At 47.5% G+C, this 26,959-nt stretch overlaps 1 protein-coding gene across 5 annotated transcripts; it reads left to right on the forward strand.

The window, feature by feature from the left end:
* The first annotated feature begins 4,747 nt into the window (after positions 1-4,747).
* TENT5C (terminal nucleotidyltransferase 5C) lies at positions 4,748-26,688 on the forward strand. Of its 5 annotated transcripts, none has more exons than XM_027091121.1 (2): positions 4,748-4,769; positions 21,181-26,688. In XM_027091121.1, exon 2 carries the CDS (start codon positions 21,207-21,209, stop codon positions 22,380-22,382), a length of 1,176 nt encoding a protein of 391 aa, XP_026946922.1. In that variant the 5' UTR covers positions 4,748-4,769; positions 21,181-21,206; the 3' UTR covers positions 22,383-26,688. The 5 variants fall into 5 exon arrangements, with proteins under 5 accessions (XP_026946922.1, XP_026946923.1, XP_026946924.1 ...); XM_027091122.1 differs by lacking the exon at positions 4,748-4,769 and adding an exon at positions 5,298-5,401; XM_027091123.1 differs by lacking the exon at positions 4,748-4,769 and adding an exon at positions 5,332-5,428.
* Positions 26,689-26,959: the final 271 nt, after the last annotated feature.

Here is a 26,959-nt window from a genome sequence, read left to right on the forward strand (position 1 = left end):
TTCTACAGTACGATTTTTAAGCCTTGTTCCTGGTAGCACATCCAACTGGTCAAGTTCTCTAGTCATCCTGCTGATTCCGTGGGCTCCCCGTACACGGGCCTCTCACTGTTGTGGCCTCTCCCGTTGCGGAGCACAGGCTCCGGACGCGCAGGCTCAGCGGCCATGGCTCACGGGCCCAGCCGCTCCGCGGCATGTGGGATCTTCCCAGACCGGGGCACGAACCCGTGTCCCCTGCATCGGCAGGCGGACTCTCAACCACTGTGCCACCAGGGAAGCCCCAGAGTCATTTTTGATTGCTTGCACCTGAAAATCTAGGCTAATATGTGGCCTGGAAGACAATGTTTGAGGTCCCCTGGGAGGTGAGGCAGACATTCCTAGCAGGGAGGCATCCTCTTCCTCTGGTAATCTGTGTGGAAATGGCGGGAGTCTCTTCGCCAACAGGCACAGACTCCTGTGCTGCGAGTTTCAGGCGTTATGGTGGCTGGCGAGACAGACATCTGGGACCTAAATGTAAGGCACGTTCAGAATGGACCCAGTGATTGGTCACGAGGTATGAAACGATCAGTTAACAATTTACACTTTCATGGAATTCCTTTTCCCTGAAGGGAGATTTGAAAACTTTAATCCTCAGATAAGAGATCCAGAGCCCCAGAAGTGAAGGCAGCCATAGCAAGGTGTTGAGAATTTACCCTCCTCTGCTCTCATCCGACTTGCTTGCCAAGCTCTTCAAACAGAAAGAGAGAAAAGGGCCCAAGCTTGGCAGAGATAAATCCTGTGAACAGGGCAACTGTTCTCACATGCATTCACTACCTCATTTGATCAGCACACACCTCCACGAAGCAGGGAGGCCAGTTATCGTCGATTAGGGAGCTGAGACTCAGAGGGGCTAAGCCATTTGACAGGGATACCAGCCATCTGACTAAACCCTACATCCTTTCTCAAGTGACACTGTTAGGGTGGTGGGCAGGAAGGGTGTCTAGAGATACTACCTCAGAGGGGTGAGGTCAGCCCTGCTCATCTTTGGCATCCTCATTTCTCTGGCAGTGCCACCATCACCCCCTTCCCCTTTCTGGTCCCCCATCTTGCTTCATGCTGCCTCCGTGCCCCAGTGCTTCCACTGCCATGTCGTGCTTGAGCCTGCTGTCATAGCTGTGCCCAAAGATGCAGCCCTCTACCTCCTCCCATAAAACTCACACCTTCTTACTCCAAACCTAGCTCTCATTCTGCAACACCCAAGAAAAATATTGGTCTAAAGAAGCTGAAAAGAGACAGGGATTTACTGGCGAGAGTTCTAGGTGGGAAGTGGAAAGCTGAGTCATGCCTTGGCCCCCCCACCGAGACCTGTGAGGATGTAGAAAATGCCACTGTTCTAAAACAGGTCTGCCAGTGCTGTGGTGCTCCTTAGTTTCTCGATCTGTGTGCTAGTGACAAGTTTGTTCAGTTTGTGAAAATTTATTGAGCTGTGCTCTGATGATCTGTGTACTTCTCTATATGTCAATAAACATCAATAAAAACTTAAAAATCATTTTAAGACAAGATATTTAGATAAGGGCATTTTAATAAATGCTTACCAAGGTGATCCACCTTGGGATAAAGTAATACAAATACTTAAGACTTAAGAAAACTGATAAATGAGGATAACTGGGCACTATACAAAAGGTATTTCTAGCCTTAAAAATGAGGATTAACGATAGAATTTCCTAAGTATTTCCTAAGTATTTAAATTAAATCCTATTGAGACATAAAACTTCTTCAGTGTCATGGTGACAGTTGAGTCATGCCTGCATTTTAAAGACTATTTACTCCCTCTTCATTCCTTTTCTCAGCTTTCCTAGGTACAGATCAGCGAATTAAAGCAAAGGTCTTTAAATCATTTTGAATGGGCAAGGAGGCTCCAGTAATCTCGGAAGACGGTTTCAATATCTGGTCCATGTCCCATGGGCAGTACCTGATGACTTCTCGAGGCTCCTTCCAGTTCCAGGAGGCCACATGGGGTAGAAAGAACTGTGTACTTTAAAAAACAAAACAAACAAACAAAAAAATGGGGATAAAATTCTATAAAAGTCAAGTAATGCCCCAGGAATAAAAAGAGGCTCAAAGAAAAATATATACACACATACGAATAAGGAATTTCTCTTCTGGCTCTTGGCTCTCCCCTCCCCCCTACCACAAAATTGCCTAAGGGTCAGGACGCTGAACAAAATGTGACCTAAGCAAAGATGGGACTAAATCAGGCTAGATCAAATTCTAGGTAAGAATTTCTGACCCGTGTTCTACCCTGAGGCTGCTTGCGCTAATGGTATCCATGACACACTGAAAAAGTAGAAATGGTCCTAGGACCAATGTAATGTGATAATTTGTATTTGTCTTATTGTGATCATGTACCTTGGATTTTTCTGGACAATCTGGATTTTAAGTAACTCGTCACTTTGTTTTCTTAATCGAATTTTTCATTTAATAAATATCCATTCATTCATTCAACAAAACTACTTGCCCATGGTGCTGAGCTAATTGGATATCTGTATGGGAAAAAATAAATCTTGACTCCAGACTGCACAAAAAATTAATTTGAGATGAATCATAGACCTAAATGTGAAAGTTAAGGCAACCAAGTTCCTAGAAGGAAATGAAGGAGAGGACCTCTATGGCCTTAGGCTGGGCAAAGATTTCTTAAACAGGACATTAAAAGCACTAGTCATAAAAGATTAATAAATCAGATGTCATTAAAATTAAGAATTTCTGTTTATCAAAAGATAACATCAAGAGAATGAAAAGAAAGCCATAGACTGGGAGAAGGTATTTGTAATACGTATATTGGACAAAGGGCTCATCCATGATGGGTAAAGAATTCTCACAGATCATTAAGACAGAAAACCCCCGAGAAATAGGCAAAAGACTTGAACAGGTATTTCACTAAAAGGGTATCAAAATGGCCAAAAAGCATATGAAAAGTTGCTCAACATCATTATCAGAGAAATGTAAATATAAATCACAGTGAAATATACAACCCCGTTTTTAAATTGAAAAGACTGACAATATCAACCCTGGCAAACATGTGAAGCAACCAGAAATCTCATGTCACTAGAATATAAATTGTTATGCCACTTTGGAAAAATGTTTCACAGTATACTTAAAGCTTAATATGTGTGTACTCTATGAGCCAGCGATTCCAATCCTTGGGTATAAACCCAACATAAATGGATGTATTTCCACCAAAAGACATATATAAGAATGTTTGTAGGTCAGGGGGTAAAAAGGTTCAGAATAAGTTCTGGGGATCTAATGTACAGCATGGTGGCTATAGTTAGTAATACTGTATTATATACTTGAGATTTGATCTTAATCATTCTCACCGTACCCCACCCCCGTCCCCAAACACACACACATACATACAAAAGGTAATTATGTAAGGTGATGGATATGTTAATTAGCTTGGCTGTTAATTAGCTTCAAGGAACATGTATATCAAAACAACATGTAGTACACTTTAAATATATACAATTTTTGTTAAGTATACCTCAGTAAAGCTGGTAAAAAGTATTGTTTGTAGCAGCTTCATTCATGATAGGCAAAAACCTGATGCAACTCAAACATCCACCCGTGGAATGAGTACATAAACTATTGAATATTTACGTAATGAAATAATACGCAGCAATGGAAAAGAATGAACCATGTTATATGCAACAACATGGATGAACTTCATAGACACATTGTTGAGTGAAAGAAGCTAGACACAAAAATGCACATACTATGTAATTCATCCACAAGGAGTTCAAACATTGGTGATAGAGGTGAGAAGAGTGGTTACCTTTGTGGGACACTGGATGAGAAGGGGCATGAGGAAGCTGGAGATGTTCTATGTCTTGATCTGGGTGGCAGCTACATGGGGATACACATACGTAGGAATTCATTGTTCTGTACACAAAGCACTTTACCGAATTTGTACCTCAAAAACAAAAAGTTTAAAAAAAATTAGACCATCTATCCTGATCCCTACAAGCGTTCACACCGATATCCTATCTCATTAATATTCCAGGGGACCTCCCTCTCCCCAGGGAAGGCATATACTTGAGAACTCTATCCTGGCAGACGTTGAGAACATTTATTTCAGGCAGGGATGGAAAGGGCTGGGTAGAGAAATACTTCATCTGGGAAGTAATCTTTCCTCCCACAACCTAATAGAAGATCACTACAAGCTCAATAAACGTTTATTGATAAATAATAGCAACTACAACTTGATCTAAATAACAGTCACCACACACTTTATATCAGGCACTGCACTAATAGCTTTCCATTTTCTTATTACTTATATAACCCTAAAAAGCTGTCCATTTTTAGTCCCACCGTACAGGTGAGGAAACAGAGACTTATGGAGGGTTGGTTAAGTTACTTGCCCAAGGCCTTACAGATAGTTAGGTGGTGAATGTAGATTCCAACCCAGGTTAATCTGAATTTAGAACCAGGACTCGAAACCATTTGCTACGGAGTGATTGGATGGTGTCCAAGCCCCGCCTGCATGTTGTATAACATACACAACTGAGCTCTGTGACATTCTGAGTCGGGCTGAAGCTGTCACGGTTGCCAGACTTGGCGATGGATTCCTCACGGCTCTTAGTCCCACTAACTGCACACAGGTGGTAACTACGCCGGAGAACCAACGGTGCCTGCCCTTTCCCCAATGACCTCCAGCCAATTTGTTTGGGGAATCAGGAAGGCTCGACCCGCTCAGAAACCAAAAGTTTTTTCCGACTTCAAAACACACGTCGCAGGTAGGCTTGGAGCTTTCACTCCCCACTCCTGGAGAGAGAACTAAAGCGACAATCCCCAGAGGAGCAAAAGAAAAACAGGCCTGCGCGGGAGCGGAATAGAGACGGGAAAAACTTGGGCGGGATGTGGAGGGTGGTGGAGAAGTTATGTGATAGGAATGGCAGAAAAGAGCGTAGTGAAAAGCAGAAAGGAAGGGAGTCCCAGCAGCTCCAAAGTTAAGGGGGTGTCGACGCAGCCCCTCTCTATTGCGCCTGCGTAGTGCTACTCCCTTTGGCACCCCGGCCCCTTCTAGCCGCCGAAGATTTACTCGTCTCTCGGCAACCATTCACCCGAGGAGCCAATCATAGGGCACCTTTCGCCCTGCCCTCGCCGTCAGCGCCCAGGCGGAAGGATCCCTTGGGCGACGGCTCCGCCCCGCCCCGCCCCTCGCTCCCCCGGGAGGGCAGGCTAAGGGGCGGGGGTTGGGGCGGTCGTGGCGGGCGGGGGCGTGGTCAGGTCGTTTAAGAACGGAGGGGGCGGCGGCAGGACGGTTCACTCTGTGCCGCTGCCTGGGGGCTGTAGTGACCGCGCCGCTCCTGCTGGGGGCTGCCCACGCCAAGGACCTGCATCTGTGGTCTCCTCCGCTGCCGCCCGGGTGAGTCCACGGCCCCCTCCTCTAAAGGTGCGAGGATGCGCAGTTCCGGAGAGCCGCGAGTTCTGCCCTCGGGGTGGGGTGGGGGGGTTGGGAAATCTGCCCCGGCCGAGCGGAGCTCCAGTCTTCTCCAAGCCTGGTGGGGGCACGGCGGCCAGAGGCGAGGTGCGGACAGGTGTCGGGCCCCTGTGCTCCCTTCCCCTCCAGCCCCCGCGACGTCACCCCCGCCCCCTAAACAGCCCGCCCCCGAGGGCCAGGCGAGACGCTCCGAGAGGGAGCTACAACTTTCCAGAGACTTCGGCCGGGGCTGGCAAACTTCAGCGAGTTCCTGCTCCGCGCATCGCGCAGGCTGCGCTTTGGCCGGGCGCGGGCCGGGCGGCCAAAGAGTGTGTGATGGGGTCCTTCAGCACCTTCCCCGGGTCCGACGGCGCCCGCCCCACCCCTGCCTTGCGTGCGGTCTCTCGGGCTCGCCCCGGCGCTCCCGCGGGCGCGCACATCTCGGCCGGTCGGCCGGGCGCAAATTCGACGGCGGCGGTTTCGGAAGGCGCAGTTGGAGACGCGGCGGTCAGGGGCTGCATCTGGCCGGGGAGGGGAGGGGTGGTCCCCAGGCTCGGAACCTGGGCCGGGGTTTTGAGGAGAGGGCGGAGATCCCTAACTTTTCCTGCACTCGCACTAGACTGGGGACACCGAGAGCCGCAAAGTGATCCAAGCGAGTGACTCGTGCGCTGCGCTCCTCTCGGAAACTTCTCAGGAATACTGCGTCGGTGACCTGGTTCCTCCCCTTTGAGGAGTGAAACTTGCTTAACCTGTAGTCTGAAAGCCACGGCCGTTAAGTGGAGTCGGCTAGCGGGGCCGCGGGCGGCTTAGAGGCACGGTGCCCGGGAGGTGTCGCAGTCCAGACCGCGGCGGTGGGAGGGAGTCGGAGGAGGGGGACGAACCTGACGAGTACAGGTTGGTAGCCTGTACACCTAAACGCAGAACGCCCGGAGAAAACAAAACGACGCTACCTCGAAGGAAGGGAGGACTTCCGGGGAAATGCCTGGCGAGTTTCTCTGGAGAACGCGACTTGAGCAGGGCTCACTAGAACCGAATATTAGAGCTGGACCCCGCGGGAAGGATCCCGCGGTCCCCTTCCGCTCCCCCCCCTTTTTTTTTGTCCGGAGGAAGACTTCTGCAGGGCTGACTAAATCTTTGTCTTAAGTAGGGACCTGCTGCCTTTTAACGTTTGTTTATCTGTTATGGAGTTATAACATGCAAACCGTGGACTCTTCAAGTGCACTTATTACAGTAAGCGTTTATAAAGACTTTGTAATCATTTGTATTGTGACAGTTGGTATTCAGGATATTTGGTAGGTGGGTTGGGAGCCTGAACCTCCCCAGGAAATAAAGTGAAGATTATTAAATCCTCCTGAAGTAGACTTCTGGCTTGGCCCAGCTGCCCTGCAGGGGGGATGTGAGTGGCCGTTGTTGGCTACACTAACCTTTCAACGTGAGTAACTTGGCAGGGAAGCAAGCCAGGCAGCCGTCAGGGTGGTAGGAGCGCTTACCAGGAACTGTGCCTTCTTAAACCCCCAGAGGTGTTACTGGGGGAGTGAGACCCTGCCATCCAAGGGGTTGGGGTGGGGACTAGAGAACGCTGACTTTTCTCTTCCCTTTCAGGGAAGCTCTGAGCTGGACCAGCAGGGGTTCTGCCCTTTGACATTCTTGTTTGGGAAGATGGAGAGCTTAGTATCTCTGGAGTCAAGCTTTTACTTGAGATAACTGAAACCTTGTGTCTTAAGGTATACCCACATCTTTAGCGTCCATTTATTCTCAATAAAGAGTTTTTAGAAAGCAGATTTTGGTATATTATATATAATTTTTCAGGTAGCTGTGGGTAAATTTAACCTCAAAGTGAAAAAAAACTTTTTTCTCTGCCAGAAGGCCTCTAAATTGTTACCCCAAACAAAGGTCCCTAATTTCATAAGTTAGTGTGTGTCCACAGAGCGAACAGCAGCACTTTTTATGTTGAATTTCTTCCACAATACCTGCCTTGTATCCAGAGATTAAGTTGGGGTAACTGAAGGAAAGGACTGGCGTTTGGCCTGTTTGTCAGAATGACCGTGATTTGGTTGAGCACCTATGGCTCTGCCTACTAATGTGCTCAGCTCTTCTGTGCGTACAAGTAGCCACCGAAATCACATCCTGAGTTGCAGAAGCTCCCCTGCGCCACCTCTCAGTGCCGCACTGAGCCTGCGTCCCGCAGTGTTCAAGGCCAGGCCAGATTGTGCACGTCTTGCACTGCCCATCAGAACAGAGAAGTCCTCACACTTCTGAGAGTCCAAGGAACTGCCCAGCAGTAAAGATAACTTAGAGTGGACTGTAGCGTCCTTGTTCTCCCAGTGCCAGAAACTGGGCACATTCGATACAAAATTAGAAAATGCCATTATTTTTTCAACCGCTCAACTAAGTAGTACCGTGTCTTCATTTTCACCTTTGATATGTTGTGTGCATGGTGTCAGTCACTAAAGAATGACAAGCCAAGAGCAGCGAACGGATGTGGTAAACCCTTGTTGTGTTGCCGAGAAAACATCTTATGGATGCCCGGGACTAGTTTCATGAGTTAAGTTAAACTTGTGATGTTGTGTTTGGGTTTCTCGGTCTCACACGGGGCTCTGGGGTGTATCTGTTGTTGTTGTTATTGGGGGGTGGGGGTGGGGCGGGGTTTAAGGGGAAGCAGTGCAGAGTCTGAGGTGTTACTTGGGATAAAATATTACTCTGGTTAGATAAGGTCCATTGCTTTTATGTGTTGTCACTGAGGTAAACAAGGCGATATAGAAAAATGCTTTCTGCCATCTTGGTGTTTTGACTGTAACATGTTAAATAAATGGGCATAAGCAGTATTATGATGAAGCAGACACCTCTGTGTTTAAAGAAGTGTTCATGTGTTTAAAGCCACTCGGGTACAGCAGTCGTGCTGATCTCTTGTGATGCTTCTGGAACTTCTGGTTTCAAACGTTTTTATCCTTTCACTACATGCATTCATAAGGAAGCTTATATTTGGAATTTAAATGGTTTAGAGGAAGCATCTTTGTGTAGCCCAACTGTGTAAGGAAGCCTTATGAATTGTTTAGAATTAATAGATTTTGTACAGCTGGGCCCTGTAGCCTGTTCTAGAACTGTTTGCAGAAACTCTTGGAACAATAGGGAAAAACTAATGTGAAGAAATAATTGCTGATGTTAAGCAACTCTCTGTGTAGGATGTTTTTTAGTCTCAGAGCCTTTGGGAGTCTTGGTCACCCAACTGTGTAAAGTGTTCATTTCTTGGATAACAGTGACTGAGTCCGTAAGTGGTTAAGTGCTTCCTAGGTAGTAGTTTGTGCCAGGTGCCAAGCAGGCCAAGGGGATGGTATGTGAAAAGGCCTGTGGAAGTGCTCCGGATGCAAGAGGAGCTGGGTCCACCTCAGAATGTCCTTGAGGCACTTGGGTTTTGCCGGTTTGTTGCAGCCGCTGGCCTGTGAGCCCCAGGAAGGCAGGGGTCTGTGCTCATTGCTGAATGCCCAGTGCAGGACCTGGCACTCAGAAGGTGTGCCTGTTAACTGGATCCAGTGCTCTGCTGGCATCCGACTGCCATTCCTCTCAGAGAGGGAAGCACACTTCAGGAGATGGCGTCCTGATGGGCCAAGGTGCTGGCACACGTTTTTGGATCGCAAGCTCCGGGCCCAGAATGCTGAGTGGCTTCGGGGCCTTTTTAAAAACGGAGGTCTCTGGTGTAGGTTTGGAGCGAGGAGCAGTGACGACTAATTGGCCGACAGCTGAAACCCCTCAGGCTGAGCTCCAGACCCGCCCCCTTCGAGCCCTTCCCCCTCCCCATCCACCCCAGCACAGCCTCGCAACGCGCACTCAGCCTCTCTCTCTCCACATTCACTTGGGTGCTCGTTCTGCTGAGTCTTTCTCTTTTTAACTTTTTGTTTCCCGCTGCCATCGCTGACCTGGTTTAGGGCTGCAGACAGCAGCTCCATGAGAGCTCTGGCCCAGCGCCTCTCCCTGTCTCTGGCCAGCTCTCCGTCCCGGCACCTCCGACAAACACCTTAAGAACTCACGGGAACTGCTCCTCTCTCTAGAAGATGCGCTCCTTTGAGGACCTGTACCTTTCTGACCTTCTATTCTTTCCTGACCTCCCTTCCTAATTGACCTACCTTGCCTCATGGAATACACACTCAAATATTTGAGCAAGTTAATGCTCCTTCTTCCTCACCAAACTTTATTTTAATCCAGCTTTGGACCCTCTCAGAGGCGTCTGATCTTACCCCATCTGGGGATCCCCTTATCCCACACCTCTTCTCATCAGTACTTCTTTGCAGTTCTACCTTGTGCCTTATTTTCTAGTTTTTTTTCAAACCTTATCTTAAATTGGATGAGCGCAAAAAGTTCCATATCTGTCTCCCGATTTGCTCCCCGTAAACACATTTTGAGAAGAAAATTATCCATGAATCTTGAACTGCTCCCACCCTGTCGTGTTGTCGTAAGCTCCTCTCACCTTGCATAGCCCTTACTAGGATGGGAAAAGGGGTAATCCTCTACCTCGCCTGGCTGGCTACCCCTTATCCTCCAGACACACCCTGTTTATCCCTGACCTGCGACGGCTGAGGAGATGGGCATCAGGACCACCGCCGGCTGACTCTGTGTGGGCTTGGCCAGTCCTGGGAAGGTTGCTGACCCACGTGCGGAGATGAACCGGGTGCGACTGGGCACCTGCCTTGTGTCCAGGTGCAGGCCCTGGGGGTGTTGGGTGGGGCACTGGCGCTGCTGCTATCTCCCCTGCCCAGACCCTTTGTTGTCTTCATCCTTACCCCCTCTCTGCTTCTGAGGCTGCTTTAGTGGTGAGGACACCTGGGTTCTGGTCCTGGAAGCGCCACTGCCTCTTTCTTTAGGTTCTACCTCTTCAGTTTGTTCACTGTAAGAAGGACAGTAGAAATATGAGTCACAATTAAGTTTCTAGTAGTCACATTAAAAAGTAAAAATAAGCAGGTGAACATAATTCTGTTTAACCCGTCATGTCAAATACTATCTTTTCAATTTGTAATCAATATAAAAATATGAATGAGTTATTTTACTTTTTTCCCCCTCGTACGGAATCCTCAAAATCCAGTGTGTATTTTACGTTCACAGCACATCTCAATTTGGACTTGTCCCATTTCAGGCGCCCAACAGCTTGTGGATACATTATTGGGTGGCACAGATCTAGACCATCTGCAAAAATGTTTCACTGTTAAATCCTGATTCTCCTCGTGTGGGAGGCAAGAGGTTTTGGAGGAATTGTGTGAGCTAGGATCTATAGGCTCTAAGCTCTGCAGGGGCAGAGATCTTGGTCTCTTGCTTCCCGATAGACCGTAAGCTCCTAGAACAGTGCTTGGAATGTTGTAGGTACTCAGATATCTGAAGGAACGAAAGGAAGCTCAGTCGTTGTGGCCCCCTTGCTGATAATCATTCACTGTGTGAGTCAGACCTGACACTGAAACACAGGATGTTTGAGTCCTAGTCCAGTGCTCGTTCTCTTGTTTGTCTATAGTTTCTTAGAGAATCATCATAAGGTAGTAATAGAATTTCGAAGAACTGAAGATAAAATCTTCTGAGATTGGCAGGGGACCAGGACTCTAACAATTTATCGACAATTAAAATTTGAAAATGGTAGAGAAAATAACTTTCATGTAAAAGGTGTCCACAAGATGCCTGATAACAGCAGCACGTGACTTGGTAGATGCTAATTTGACGACAGGCATCCCAGTGGGCCACATGCAGGGCTTGTACAGCTCACACAGGTGAAGACACCAAAGACAAGGTGGTCTGGCCTCCTCACGTGCAGTTGCTGCGGAAATAGCTACCACTCCATGGCCTTGCTCCTTCACTTTAATCCTACCCCTCCACTCCTTCCCCCCCCGCCCCGCCCTCCTACCCCGATTTCTGTTCTCAGCAGTACTTTTGATGATGTCAGAAGGACCCCTGCGCCTGGTGGTGTTCGCTTGGGCTGCCACCGTGCTTAGTACCTGGAGGTCAGGTACCTGCCCTTCGAAAGTTAACTCTGCAGGGAAGGATCTATGCAAAACTGCGACTGGGGTGGAGCTGGATGTGTGATCAGCATCCTCCCTGAGGTGGGGGCGGCTCATGCTCAGGTATCCGCAAAGGGGGGTATATGTCCAAAGCAGGAGAAGTGCTACCTTTGAGCAACTGAGAGTGCTTGTCTCTTTCCTGATAAGGCCCACGGGTTGCTGTCGGTGATGAGGTGGGGCTTTTAGCTGACTGAGGCCCTCATTTTGGACAACTAACAACAGTTCAAAGCTCTGAACTAGAAAGTTAGATGGTAAATTCGTTTGTGGACACAGCCCTTGATAAAAACCTGGGGGCTGTCAGCCCTTAAACCCTACGGGTTGTGTGTAAACTTGTTCATCTTTACAGTAAAGTCTCCTAGGAATTGTCTTATTTTCCTCAGCCTAGTCAGTCTGTAAAACTGTAGGGCCAGCTCTGGGGATCTCTTTAAATGAGTTCAGACTAGTAACATCTCTGCCTTAGAAACAGGCATTCGGTAGGAGGGAGGGAGGTACCCAGGAGCAGCAAGGATTATTTCCAGTTCAAGTTGAGTATGCAGCACTTAATCATGCTGACACCTTGGAAAAATCAAGGCTTCTATGCCTCTCTCCCATCCAGAGATAGCTGTGTTCTGACCTTGTTAATACTTACATTTGCAGCGATTCAGGGTATTCCTTTAAGCACTTGAACTTCTGTGGTGTCCCTGTTACAACATCCGGGACAGTGTTTTTATTCTGTCTCACGTTGTTTTGCTGCCACAGCGTGAGTTCTTCCAGCGTTATCTCTCCAACCACACTTACTTAAGCGTCCTATTTTGAAAGACAGGAAAGAGCTTTCTGTTTGGAGTCGTCTCAGGGCGGGTGTCTGTGGACGGGGCCCAGGCACTGATAACCGTGAAGACTGTATGTTGGCATCAGTGGGGAGGGAGCGCTTGTGAGGGCCCTCCCGCTGGGAAAGCCTGGGCAGAGCGACGGGGCACTGGCCTTTCTTCCCGCTTCTGCTTCCATCTGGGACACTCTTTGCCTTTGGCTCAGGCAGCATCCCTGTTGCCGTGGGAATTGAACCAAATTTTTAGACTCTAGTACACATGAGCGCTGAATGGCTAGGAGGATGCTGCTAACCCTGAGAAAATAGGTTGAGGCCTCTGGCTGAACGTGCTGGAGCTGAGTGAGAAAAGACCACCTGCGGGGTTTGTTGTGTCCCTGACCGAGAGCAGTTTTCCCCGGGCGCAGCTTTGTGGCATGGGGCACTTATATCTTTGGACTGAGGTAGAGTGTGTTTGTGGGTGTTTGAGTGAGCAGCTGTAAGCATAACTTCTTGTAAAAAGTTAACAAAGGATAAATTTTCTTGTCCTTTTAATAAGCGAGGCATTATTTTATCTGGTTCTGTTGCTTTGGGCTGTCTACTAATGGAAATTCTTATTCAGGTACCTGAACCACAGGTGTGGTCTCAGTGATCTGTGACTTCGTAGTGTGTTTGGGGGCAGCGGGGAGCGTCTCCAGAATGTGGCCTCCTCCCAGGTGGTGGGCCGGGGGCCCTGCCGAGGGGCTGGCAGCTGGCAGACAAAAGGCTTCCTCAGGCTTCCCTCTGGTCCTAGATGACTTTGACCTTCACCTCCCTAGGAATTCAAGGAGTAAGGGAGGATTTCTCTGCAGAAGGCTGAATCCCTGTTGACCGTGGTTTTTCTCCTTTTTGCCCCCTTATCTGCTGCAGCATATATCAAGTCCGTGGTCATTCCAAGTCCCTGGCTCTCTCTCGAGGGTGAAAGGATCTCAGGGGTCAGACTGCACACAGGTGGGAAAAGGGGCAGGTGTCCAGTCTTAGGTTCAACGTGCAGGCCTTCGTCAGTCTGTTCCAGGCTGTTTCTGTTTCAAGTCTGTTCCAGCTCTCCTTCCTGTGCCAGCCCTTGGGGTCCTGATCACTTCTTGCCAATCTACCTACCTTCTCTCTGCAGCTCCCGTTGGGTTATTTGTTCTTGGATCTGATAAAGTTACCGTCTTGTTGGCAGGGAGTGTCTTGTTCTGTTGCTTCATCCGCAGATTTCACAATCCTGATCTTCCAGCCACCAGAGTGACTCCCAGCAGCTGTTCCTTTATTCTGTGAGCAGGGCATGTGCCTTCGTTGCAGGTCCAGACCAGGATCAACCCATTCCTAAAAGCTCTCTCCTGTGCTATTATTTTTTCCTCTTAATGCTTGCCCAGTAAGCTGACTATCCCAGCTCCTTCCACTCCTGGCTCCTCTCTCCCTTCAGGACTTGCTTTCTCTGAAATCACCACTGCCTCCCAACCTGGCTGGTGTCCTGGAGCTTCCTCAGAAATGAGGATCCTAGGCCTTCATCTTTCAGCCATTGTTCCTTTACAACAAACATTCGCATGACTACACTTAATTATGTTCATTCTGGTGGCTCCCATCAGGCTGGACACATGCCCAAATCCGTGACGGTTTTGAGGGAGGGAGTTTCTGTACTGACAGTTGTTAGTTACTTTCATTCTAAATGCTTCTGCCTGCTTGTAGCACTTGCCGTCTGGCCTTACTCCACGCCGGGGGCCTTAACACTTGTAGCCAACTTCTTTCCCACCCTCTGATAACAAAGCTTCATACCTTTCTTCTCTGTCTCCTTCCTACAACTACCTGAACAACGAGCTTACCTTCAAAGCCCTGCCCTCACCCCAACACGGATACCAAAGCTGCCTGCCACCTAGGAAGCCTCCTAAGTCCCACTTCTGCCACTTCCCAGCAGTGCGTCCTTGGACAGTTCACAACGTGTGTATCCTCTTTGTTCTCCAGTTTCCCCACCTGTGAAAGTAGTGAAATAGTATCTCCCGTACAGGCTTGTTGTAGGAACCGGATGGGTTGATCCAGGTGAACTTACAGCACTGTTTCGCCGCCTGTTTGGGACACTGTCAAATAGTTTGGTGGCTCATAGGGCACCTGGCCAAACATCTGGTCACACTTGGCATCCCCTGGCTGTGGCCGTCTCTACAGGAAGAGCCTGCACTCAAGCAGGCGGTGAAGGCTGGTTGACTGGAGCTTTGCTGTCTTCAGCGTGTACAGTGGGGATAAGGGCCGATGGGAAGGTAAGGCGTCACAGTCGTAGAGTTGGCAGAAGGTAGCTCCTTTTTTTGGGATAAGACCAGTACAATTTCTGTTTTAGAAAAGATCGCTTTGGTAGCAGTGAGCTCTGGTCATCCCAGTGCACATGTGGGTTTGTAGCTTAAGAGCTTATTGCCTTCTCGCCCCCACCGCCCACCAGTGGCAGAACTTGACCTTGGTGGAAGTTGTTTCCAGTTCCAAGAGTCAGAACATTAGGTCCAGAGCTGAGGATCTGGGGTCAATTTGCTGAATCTTTCCTGATCCTTATTCTTTGTGTAAAAGGGACAGTTGTCGCTTCCTCAGAGTGCTTGTGGGGATGAGTGGGAGTGGACGTGAAGCGGCTTGTACTGAGTACTCTTCTGCCTGCTTGCCCACACACCTCTACACCTTCATTTTAGAGGAGAAAAAGAAATAGGCCCAGAGCTGTGGTTTCCATTCCGTCAGCTAGATGAAGGAAGAGGTGGGATGGGATGGTATGACGAGTGTTGCCATCTACTTTCACTTCTGCTTAAATTCTCTAAGCTTCTATAGGCAAGGAAGTAGTTTCTTTTTGCTTAAAGTGCCCTCAGTTGTACACGGAGGAGAAGATGATGTGTGGGAGATCGCAGCCACGGGCACATGGGTCCCCCCCTGGGCCAGGAGCCGGGGACGGCAGGGGTCTTTGTGCCCCATACACACCTCCCTTGGAGTCTGTCACCAGTCAGTCCACCGCGCATGGCTGGATCTCTGACCCTGAGCTGGAAAGGGTCACTAGGAAGATCCAGGCCATTGGGGTAACATCCGGTTAACAGCACATTGTCATCAAAGGAATGCTGTAACGTGTTTGAGTTTCTTTTGTGTTCTTAAGCCCACGGCAGGGTCAGGGGAAGTGGGTGCCGTTCAGTTGTCTGTGGGCTAGATGGGCTGCCATAGCTGAGAGCACCTCTTTCATGCAGCAGCATTTCCATGAAACCTTCTGGAGCTTCCATGTCAGATGTCACAGGCCTAGGCTTAAATATATACCGTCTTTAACTTCACGGATGTACATCTCCACACACACCAAGGAGACTCTGGGCATTTCTACAGCTAAGGCCAGGCACAAACAAATCAGTGTTGATTTGACCCAAGCCCTCGTCCATAAGGCCTAGACGTATTACAGGTGCTCTTAGCGTTCATCTCCAACCTGCCCATCTGCCTGTCCTCTTGCCTACCCGGAGTCCCCTCGTGCTCTCGTAGCCTCTGTCACTCTTGTTTCTGGGATCTAGATAAGGCAGGGAGCAGCAGTAGAAATAACTTTTTTTTTTTTTCTCTTTTCAATGAGGGCTCAAACTGGTTTTCAGATCAGCCTGCCCCGAGTGTGCCAGGCAGTGGGAAACAAAGGAAAGTTAGTGTGCTCAGGGAGCTTGGTTTACTCTTTGGGCTTAGTTCGTCTTTTCCTCTCACCTTCTGCTGCCATCTCTACAAACTCGTTTTCCACTCATGTGTGTATTTTATCCTTCTGCTGCAGCCAGATGCTAAAAGAAAAGGGAATTCAGGGGAACCTGAGATAGTCATTCATCACAAGTCAAACTTTTTAGAAGATTAAGTAGCTTAAACGGAGCAGGCAGCTGGTTGTCCTCACTTGTAAAAAGGTGCCTGAATTTTCAAATCAGTGAGAAATCACGGTTCCCACCTTTCCCAGTTTCTAGTGCAAAATACAAGGCATCTGCTTCTCAGACAAGTAAAGGGAAATCAAACACTTTAGTCTGAATTTACCAGGCTGCAAGTTAATTTTTTATCTAGTTACTATTTCGTTAATTCTGCTAATTAGAATTTGCCTTTAACCAGAGCCTTTCATGAATTGAGACTGTGTGTTTCAAGTGATTCTTTTATACGGGGATTATATCAATGTTGATCTCAAGTGGTTAATTAAAACTAAAACCGTTACACGACGCTCTGGTGTGTTATCTAAGCACTAAGGGCCTATGACTTGGATTTATTCTGGTAATACGTTTGTCTAAGTAACCTGTAAATGTACTTTTGATATTTGAAATTGTTTGGATGGGTGAGGGAAAACAAAGGATTCATTTCTAATAGGCACCGATAACTTACGTTGGGCTCTTCTAATAAGCTAAACAACAAATATAACTCAGCCTAAATTTGAGCCTTCAACAGCTTCGAGAGCTGCTCCAGATCTACGGCACAGGAAATTGGGAGAATTAAAAACTATACCATGGACTTGGCACGTGTTCTGCACTGTGCTTTTATATAGACTGCTTTTTTCTAAGAGTTAACTCCATTATTCATATATGTGTCAGAAGTTGTTGACATGGAAGATGCCAACTATAGGCATCTTAGGTTCCTGACAAAGTGTTTACTGCATTTATTAAGGTTCTTGCAACTGTAGCCAGTAACCAACAGCACCATGAGGGTAGCTGTAATACGTCTGAAATGAGACATAGTAATTCTTGTAAAACTACAGAAAACATTTTTGGATACTAAACATAGAATGACACTAGATGAGATGACTTATCCATCGTTTTGAAAGTTTTGGGGTTTTTTTTTTTTTTTGGATAAACAACAGACATCATCTTTTAAACACCGCAGAAGTAGAAAATTGACTGAAAGCCATTCCAGATAAACACTGTCCCTCCTCCTCTGCCTGCCCCTCTAGAGATCGGTTTTTAGGCTTGGAGGGGAAGCTTCTAAGTGTATTCGGTTTTGGCACGTGGACACAGGGATGGTGGGGAGGGCTAGGAGGAAAGGAATTGAAGGAATTAAACAAGGTAGCAGATTAGACGGCTCAAAGGGGAGAGATTTTGGAATATGGCTCATAAGATTTTAACTTTTTTCAACTAATACATATGTAGGTTCCAAATTCAAAAGAGATAAAATAAGTCTTCTTTGTACCCTGGACCCCAGCCTAGAAGTGGTATTTGGTGTAAGCTGAACTACTTGGATATCCTTCCGGAGATTTTTGATTGTGTAAGCATAGACTTGTGCTTTTATACACGCAGTTTCACACTTGCTTTTTCTTAATCAGTCTTGATAAGCGTTTCATATTCATACAGATAGAGCAGCCACCAGTCTTTTGGACAACTGCAGGCATTTGTGTCCTGTTGCATACATGCATCGAGTCATTTAACTTCCTTTACCGATGACTCTTTGTAGCTTTATAAATGATTCCTCAGCGAATATCCTTGCGCATACTTGCGTGTACACTCACAGGATGAAATCCAAAGTGGACTTCCTAGAAGTAGAATTGCTATGCCCAAGAGTGTGTCCACTTAAACTGAGGGTCCCATGTTGTTCTTCAGAGAGAACCCGCGGGCAGTGTACCAGAAGTGTCTGCTTCTCGGTCTTTGCCAATCTGATAGGGAAAGATGATACACTGGAGTCTAAATCTGCCCACCCCTTAAGGTGAGTTTGAATATGTTAAGTGTCTGAGCCACTGTTAATGTCCTTTGCCCCTTCTTTTATGTTGGGGTTCTAGTATTCCTGATGTGTAGGAGCTCCTTATTCATTAAGGAAATGACTGCTTTGTCTAACGTGACAAGTATTTTCCTGGTTTTGTCTTCTCACGTCTTTATGGTGTTTTCACCATGTAGATGTTTTAATTTTTATATAGGCAAACGTATCAATTTTTTGCGACTACTGTGTGATTTAGAAAGGAATACCCATTCTATGTAAATTTACATAAATTTCATGTTTTTCTGGTATTGTTAGGGTTTCATCCTTTTACACTTAAGTCCTTGATTCATCCATCTAGATCTTAGATTGGCACACGCTAAGGAGCCATCCTTGCTTATTTTTAAAATCTAGAAAACTATCCAGATGTCTCAAAAATTTCCCTTTACTATTTCGAATGCCTCCTTTTTATACACTAAATCCCCTTATGTACTAGATTTTCATTCTAGATTTTAAAAATTCGGTTTCATCTCTTTGTCTGCCTTTGCCTGCCCATATCATTGCTGTTATCGGTTATTGTAGCTTCATAATATCTCTCACCAGAGGCTAGTAGACATCATTCCAATGTTTAATAACTTCTCTGGCCATTCCTGCCCCTCTTCCCATTAGAACCTTACAAATTTTCAGTCTAAAATAGATTCTAACTTTGAATCTACTACAATGTCAGAGATTTTAAAATATGTGAACATTTTCATGCATAGGTACTACACCTCCCAGCCTCCACCCCCGCCCCAAGCATGAGTGATAGCTTTCCTCAGATTCTCTCTGGTCTTAGATGTTCCGCTTCTAATGTTAAGAGCTACTGTTCTAGAGGTGGGAGTAGTCCTGACTTTAGATGACTCCTTTTTTTTTTAACAAGTCCTTAAAAAAAGGCACGAGTCAAAAGTGATTCCTACAACTATTCTCCTCTACAACATTATCGAGTTTCTTCCTAGAGATTTTCTTAAAATTAATTGTTCCTTCTTTTCCGAGTACTGATTGAATTGCAGCTCCTCTGTGGCTGCGACTTCTTACGCCCACATCAGAAACCCGAGCCTTGGAAGCACGCTAACAGCTGATACACAGGGTAAAGCAAGTTGTATTTTTATAGGTAAATCAACACACCTGGCAGAAATCTATGTCACTAAATCATAGTTTAACAGTGTTTCAAAACAAAGCTGGACCCATACCTTTCTGTAACCATTGGAACTTAATCGTGTAGTGCCCTACACACTTGGCACAAGTGGAACGTGTGCTACGCTCGTCATTAAAGGGACCACAAAGAACCAAGCGCATATAGAGCACGTTAAAAAGAGATCTCTACTGTCCCAGATCTGACTTGAAACCAAAGGAGGGCCACAGTAAACATCAGGTATTTCATCACAAATTTTGCATGGTATCCTTAACTTAGAAGTGCTTTGGTAGGATAATCTAGATAGCCTAGGGCTTTCTAACGCTGTCCAAACAGGTTTGAAGGAAAACGTTTACCTTCCCTTTGGCAAGTATTCTTCAGTAGCAAGCAGAAGAGTGCCCATCCCCCATTGGCCTTCCTGGAGCCTGCTTTAATCACGTGATCTACTTTCCCATGGCCGACTAAGTGAATTCAGTCCCTTAACCTACATACTAAAGGGAGCCTGTAATCTGGCCTGAGAAGAGGCGCATGATGGCCGGCCTGGACAACTTGTCAAGTCTCGGCTGTCTTCTGCCCCTCAAACCCCAGCTGAGAGCTCTTGTTGCCTTTCTGTCAGCTGTGTCCCCGCCCCATAAATGAGCTCCTCTGTGGCCTTCCCGTTCGCCCCAATCAACTGACACTTCCTCTACCTTCATATTACGTTTTCTTTCGCCGACACACTGCCTCATATTGAGACATTGTGTTCTCACCCTCCTCCTTGACGGCCAGCTCCCAGAAAGCTCGTCTTGGTGTGTCCAATGGTGCCCCCAACATGGATCGACAACCATCCCATTGATCTGAGCTCTATAGATAAGGCGAGGGTCCCTGGCGCCAGTGCAGGACTAAAAACCCAAGCTGGAACCCCAGGACTACGCATGCTGGACGTGATTTCAAAGGCAGCTGCTTCCAAACAATGAAGCTGCAGGTCATTGGGATGGATTCTGTGTGTCTAGCGAGTCAGAAAAGTGAAGGGGGGGGCAAACTTTCTGTTTGCAGTGAAGTCTGAGGGCAGCGCCTCAGCCTTTTACATCCATCTAGCTAATATGTGACCCAAGTAGATCCAAAGCACCTGGACTTTCTAATGTATCCGTTTTTGTTATTACATATTAGCATTTCCAGGGGATCTGTCGTTTCATTTTCTGAACAATATAACTTGGTTGAAAATTACTTTGGTAACCTTGTGGTTCTAGCCGGTGATGTGCGAGAAACATGTTTTTCTCCTAGTACTGAGTGCTAACTTTGTTCTCCTTGGGTAGACTGAAGGGATTCTTTTTCAAAACACAGTTGAAAAATCACGCTGCCCTGAGGAGGTTTTCCATATCCTGTGTGGGGCCTCCTTGCTGGGCAGAGCGGTTCCACTGCTTGGCTGACCTAACCCTTTGTTACTCAGGAATTTTGTCATTCAGACACCTCCTTGGTCCTCCCCTGGGTAACAGAATTGTTTGTTACGGGGCAGACAGCTGCCGTAAGTGAAGAGGATATCGGCGTATTTGATTCTAGCAGGACTAAGCCCAGGGTTGAGAAGAGAAGGAAGCTTCTCTTGTGGATCCTGTGTTCTGTGTGGGCATTGTCCCGAGGTATCAGCCAGCTCAGGATGTAGTGAGGGAACCCAAAGCAGGAGAGGTGATTTCCACGGAAAACAAGGAAAATTAGCAAAACCTATAGACCCTCTACTGATTAATGTTGTGTTTAGGTTACTCGGTTTAGTAAGTTTGTCTGCTTCCCTTCACGCACAGACTCCACCCCCGATCCTACCCTCATGCAGACAAAACGGGCAAAACAAACCCCACAGAAAACAAAAGTCCGAAGTTGTCAGATTTGGTGTAGGGTAAGTTTATGTGTATACTGTCCTTACTCCATGCAGGCACTGTTCTTAACGTGCTTAAACTCACTTAATCCTCAGCAGGAGCACCGGGCAGTAGGTGCTCTTGGCCACTTTGCAGTAAGGAAGATGTTCAGAGAGAAACCAGCATCGTCTCTGAGTCCCTGGAGCTGCTTTGCCACATAGAAGTGAATCCTCACTCTGTTTCTCTTCCCTCTCTTTCAGTTTCCCCGGCAAGAACATCCCCCAAGATGGCAGAGGAGAGCCCCAGTACCAGCGACTGCGTGTCCTTCAGCGTGCTCACCTGGGACCAGGTGAGCCGGCTGCATGAGGTCCTGACCGAGGTCGTACCCATCCACGGACGAGGCAACTTCCCCACCTTGGAGATCACGCTGAAGGACATCGTGCAGACAGTCCGCGGCCGGCTGGAGGAGGCGGGCATCAAAGTGCAGGACGTCCGGCTGAACGGCTCCGCGGCCGGCCACGTCTTGGTCAAAGACAACGGGTTGGGTTGCAAAGACCTGGACCTCATCTTCCACGTGGCTCTGCCCACGGAGGCCGAGTTTCAGCTGGTCAGGGATGTGGTTCTGTGCTCCCTCCTGAACTTCCTGCCGGAGGGCGTGAACAAGCTGCGGATCAGCCCAGTCACCCTGAAGGAGGCGTACGTCCAGAAGCTGGTGAAGGTGCGCACGGACACTGACCGCTGGAGTCTGATCTCCCTCTCCAACAAGAACGGGCGGAACGTGGAGCTGAAGTTCGTGGACTCCATCCGGCGTCAGTTCGAGTTCAGTGTGGACTCTTTCCAGATCATCCTGGACTCCCTGCTCTTCTTCTACGACTGCTCCAGCCACCCCGTCTCCGAGCACCTGCACCCCACTGTCATCGGGGAGAGCGTGTACGGGGACTTCGAGGAAGCCCTGGACCACCTGCAGAACAGACTCATCGCCACCAAGAACCCCGAGGAGATCCGGGGCGGGGGGCTGCTCAAGTACAGCAACCTCCTGGTGCGGGACTTCAGGCCCACCGACCAGGACGAGATCAAGACCCTGGAGCGCTACATGTGTTCCCGCTTCTTCATCGACTTCCCCGACATCCTCGAGCAGCAGAGGAAGCTGGAGACCTACCTGCAGAACCACTTCGCTGAGGAGGAGAGGAGCAAGTACGACTACCTCATGACCCTGCGCAGGGTAGTGAACGAGAGCACCGTGTGCCTCATGGGCCACGAGCGCAGGCAGACCCTGAACCTCATCTCCCTGCTGGCCCTGCGCGTGCTGGCCGAGCAGAACATCATCCCCAATGCCACCACTGTCACCTGTTACTACCAGCCCGCGCCGTACGTCAGCGACGGCAACTTCAACAATTACTACGTGGCCCACCCTCCGGTCACCTACAGCCAGCCCTACCCCACCTGGCTGCCCTGTAACTAACCTTGAGACCTGAGGGTTTCCGCAGGGGGGAACCCCCGTAGGGCGAGGGCTCTCAGGTAGGGGAGACTCCTTCTAGATGTAGATGTTTGGCTTTTAAAGGGGAACTCAGCTCTGATAATGCTTTTTTTTTTTTTTTTTTTTCTTTGTGTGCCCATTGGAATGGGTCTCCAGTATATCATGAGCCAACCCTAAAGGGACCTGTTATTCCAGGGCCACTTTGGAAAATGCTATAGGAACTATGACCCATCCACATCTTTCCAAGACAGACACTAACATGCCGTGTTCCAAACGTCGGCACGGGGCCGTCTGAGCTCCGTGCGGTCGTTGAGCTTGGGAAACACGTGGGCAGTGTAGAAGTCTCCAGCTGCTGGGCTTCTCACTGGAGCCTAGGGTAGGGGGTGTCGGCCCTCACTTGGAATCCTCAGCACTTACGTGAAAGTTGTGCGGATGGTCTATTTTCTTGTGTCCATTTTAGTCCTGCAGAAAATGGTAAACATGAGGGTGCTCTTGTGGCTTAATTTTTGTTCAAGGGACTAAATTGCTTATGTTTATTCTCTGTCAGCAGAGCTGAGGATTTCTCTCCTCAATAAACCAAAGCCGATAGCTGGAGAATTACTATCTGGTTGGAAGTGGTTTATGGTTTAGATGCCGTGCTATCACGAGGAGTTGTGAGATATTGCTGAGAAAAAAAAAAAAATGAAAAAAAAAAAAGACCTTTTCTTGAAATGTAACTTGAAAACAAAATAAACTGTGCAACATAACGTTCAGTAGAATTGTGGTGGGGGATTGTAAATAGGAAACGTGAATGTTCAATTTTTCTTTTCTTAAAAGTGAGGAATTCTTATTGAACGACACTTTTTTGTTTCCCTCATCAGCTCATCACCTTTGTTTTGCTCTTCCCAAGACTAAGGATTGTGCCCGAGTCTAGGGTCATTGCCGTAACTGATGTGAGGGTCTTCCCATGTTTTAATCGGAAACCCATTTTGGTCACATTCCAAGTATGACCGGCTGTTTTTTCTGGAGTACTTTGGCTGATTTCTGTTTTCGTTTTTTCAAAAATAGTGGTTTCCTTCTCCAGGCTTTTTGGACCGTGAACCAATCCAGGGATTTCAGTAGATCCGAGTGACCTGTGGAATGGTCCGCGCCTGCGGGCAGAGTTCTCTGGTTTAGAATTGCTTTAGATTCGCACCTGCTGTCCCCGTGCTGCGTGTGAGGCGGGCGCTCCTTCCATCAGCGGGGCCTCGTGTGTGTCCGAGCCCCTGAGGCATCCTCAAGAGGATTCCTGCCGGTGTATTTGGGAAGAATTGAGAGGACGAAGAAGGAGAATCTCCCTTACGCTGGTAGATTGACCAGACTTGTTTATACTCTGCACTTTAGAAGGCAAACAGTGTTACTCTCTAGTCTGAAGCAAGCTTAGCACATGGGAGAATTCTAGGCTACTGTTGCGTTCCCAGGAGAGGAAGGGACTTTGTGTTTCGAAGCTTTTCGTGGGATCTCTTAGAAAGCGTCACTTTAGGGTGTCAAGGGCAAAGAAACTCCACGTTGCCAGCCAGCTTCGTTTCTTGAGTGATTTAATTAAATCCATGCTCCTGTGTTTTACTTTCTCTTGTGGCCATAAAAATGCCAAGCCCTGAGTGATTGCTTTCTCCTTGCTTGAAGCAATGAAGTTACCTTAATGCTTAGTAGGAAAGGAGTGGTGTACCTTTTTCTGAAGATTATATTTTCAGGTTTTTCTCTGGAATATGTTGTCCTCTTGAAAGCAGATCGGGCATGACTGAAACCCGAGGCTTAGTTGGTATCCATGTTGTGGACTAGTTGAATAGAAGCCACTTCTTAGCGTAACCAGCTTCTGTTTCCCTGTGAACCAGTAGTTAGATTTGAATTCACTGGCTTTGAGTCAAGGCTGGTTCTACCTTGAGGCGGGTCCTGGGGTGCTTCAGTGTTAAAAAGGGCAGTGAAGAGTGAGCCCCAACTTTAAAAACTCTGTGGTCATCCATGACCTTAAAAGGCTGCCATTGTTGTCAGATGGCAACATGTTTGCACAAAGATGACAGATCTGTTTAACCAAAGCTCTGAAATGTGACAAAGCCGCCAGCATAAGCACTTGCTCTCAGAAGTCAGTATTGCTTCTACTAGAAGGCTTGTGGATCAGGGTAACGAGGGTCCGGATGAAGATGGGATCAGAACTGCATCAAGTCATTAAATTTCCGGTTTGTCTTTGGCGTTCTGTCTGCTATCTGGTACTAGTCCTCCTTTAAGGATGAAGGGAGGCACAGAAGTTGCTAGAAATCCCCAGCCCCCCCAGTTATTTACCACCATTGCACGATGGCCATCTCGATAGACTCCCTTCACCTGAAGTTCTTAGTCAGCCCAGCTGTTTTGAAGTTTGAGGGTAGACCTGTGTTCCAGCACCATCAGGGTAAAAAGCTACCCTCGCCCAAAGCTGCACTTTTAAATCCCACCCTGGTCTAGTGTTGTCTCCATCTGCTCTGTGAGCCTCTTGCCTGCCTCAGAACAGGTAACCTTGAATTTCAGGTGCCTGGAAATTCTAGCTGGAACCTGCCTTTTGTGCTGCTCACACAAGCACCAGGTACTCTGAACTTGTACTGAGTCCAGTGGTTCCTCTTCTTTGTGTGTTGAGTAATATGAAACTTGGCAGTGGCAAAGGGCACTAAAGTTCAAGTGCAAGTTCTAATATAAATGGAAGCAGCCTCATTTGCTTCAGGACTCTTAGCAGTTTTCGGATGCTTCCTGCGGGCATGTTACCCCAGCCTGCTTCTTGGAATCAGGCTGAGCAGCTGTGAGATTAAAGCTGTACCTTTTCCCCCATGCGTTGGCAGAAGAGGACACGCTAAATTCCTGGCCTCGAGCTTCATCTCACCTTTAAATCTTACCTTGGCAGTGAGACACTATTCCTCACTCAATAACTTCAACTCTGAAACTAAACTACATCACCGACACCTTCAAATCAGGGTTCCTGCTGACTGCACGTGGGAGGTGGCATGGCTCACAGCTGGAGGGCCTCGCAGGTGGGGAGAGGCGGGTAGGAAAGATGCTGGGTTCCTGGTGTGTGGCAACAGATGTGGTTTGGCGTTCAAGAGTTTGTTTTTTTTTTTCCCCCAGTTTGATATTTCCCCCCCCCACCCGCCCCGGGGATTTGAGTCACAGAGAACTGTGTGTGAACGTGTGTTTTGTGGTGATGCAATAATAATGAAATTGCTAAAGCCCCGAATGTGCTTGTCCTTCAGCCTGTCTGCTAGCGCTAGCCCCTTACCTTCATGGTAGTTTAGGATTTTAACCTAGTCCTGCTTTGTTAACTTTGGGAAATGGTACCACTCAAAAGCAACTTCCTAACGTTAGGAATACCTCCTTTCTAGTTCACTTTCTGGTACCAGTGCCTTGTTTTAGGATGCAGCTAGACTCTGAGCTCAAATGTCCTCTTCCAGAGAATAAATGATAGTGATCTAGTCGTGAGCGGAGACCCTAATGCTCCTTGGGGCCATTGCTTCCCGGGTATCTGATGGGCTCCACACTAGGGAAGAACCCTTGGGGTAGATTCTGTGAGGTGGAAGAACATCCAGGTGCCAAGGTTAGACTCGATTTCTAACCTGGCAGAGACCAGAATGTCACAGCTGACTTTGGAACATACTCCAGTTCGGCCAGTTCCATTCAGAGGACCAAGGGAGGGGTGTGTAGCAGGGGATGTGTTTAAAGAGACCTGGCAAGTTTTCAGGATTATTTGTGGAGACTTCCAAAGTGAGGATCAGGAAAGAAAATGCTTTTCTTCTGAGTTCAAGTTCTAAATCTTGTTTACCTATCCCTTAAAGAATAGTTTAAGTGGAAGCAAAAGAAAATGCTTGGAGTTTTGCCTGGGCTAGTGAGGGGTGGTGCAAATTGTCATGTGTGTTTGCATAGGAAGGTGAGAAGACCATCCGCTAAAGAGGAAGTCGTTAAATAATATGGATCTGTGGGTGTTTTAAAACTCAAGCAATCTGGTCTTTTTTTTTTTTTCATGAATTTAAAATAAACTCACTGCTTTAGGAAAATTAGGTTTTCATCCATTAATTTCCAACTTACTATAGATGAAAAGATACAAATTAGACTAAATTGGAAGCTTTTTTGTTATTGTATACTTGTGTAGCCTTTCAAATACTAATTTCCTAGGATATGTGAGGTTTCCTCTTTGGTGTAATGGCCACTGACCTTCTTATGGGATGCAGGTGAAATCACTTGTCAATGCAAAATGTGTTAGAACTTGATGAAATAAAGCTTTGAGTTTGAGAAATAAAGCTATATTTAAAAAGACCATGTCAGTTCTGCGCATTTCTTTATGTCTCTTCAACGGCGAACTTGTTTTACGTTTCAGGAAACACGTTGCACAGCGGTCAGCGGTTATCAGCCTTGGATACTTGTCTGAAAGGTGGTGCTTTTCTCTGTGTGGTTACCTCGGGGGCTGCAATTCCCTTGATATTTGGATTTAAACTGAGCTTTGTTATCGACCACAGCATCTCGGCTAACGTTTCCATTAGGTGGTGTGGTCTTGATAATCCACCTTCTCTGGCACCTTGTTCGATTCA

Source organism: Aethalodelphis obliquidens, unplaced genomic scaffold (assembly GCF_003676395.1).
Source record: "Aethalodelphis obliquidens isolate GAN/ISIS:26980383/991018 unplaced genomic scaffold, ASM367639v1 scaffold70, whole genome shotgun sequence".
Lineage (NCBI taxonomy): Eukaryota > Metazoa > Chordata > Mammalia > Artiodactyla > Delphinidae > Aethalodelphis > Aethalodelphis obliquidens.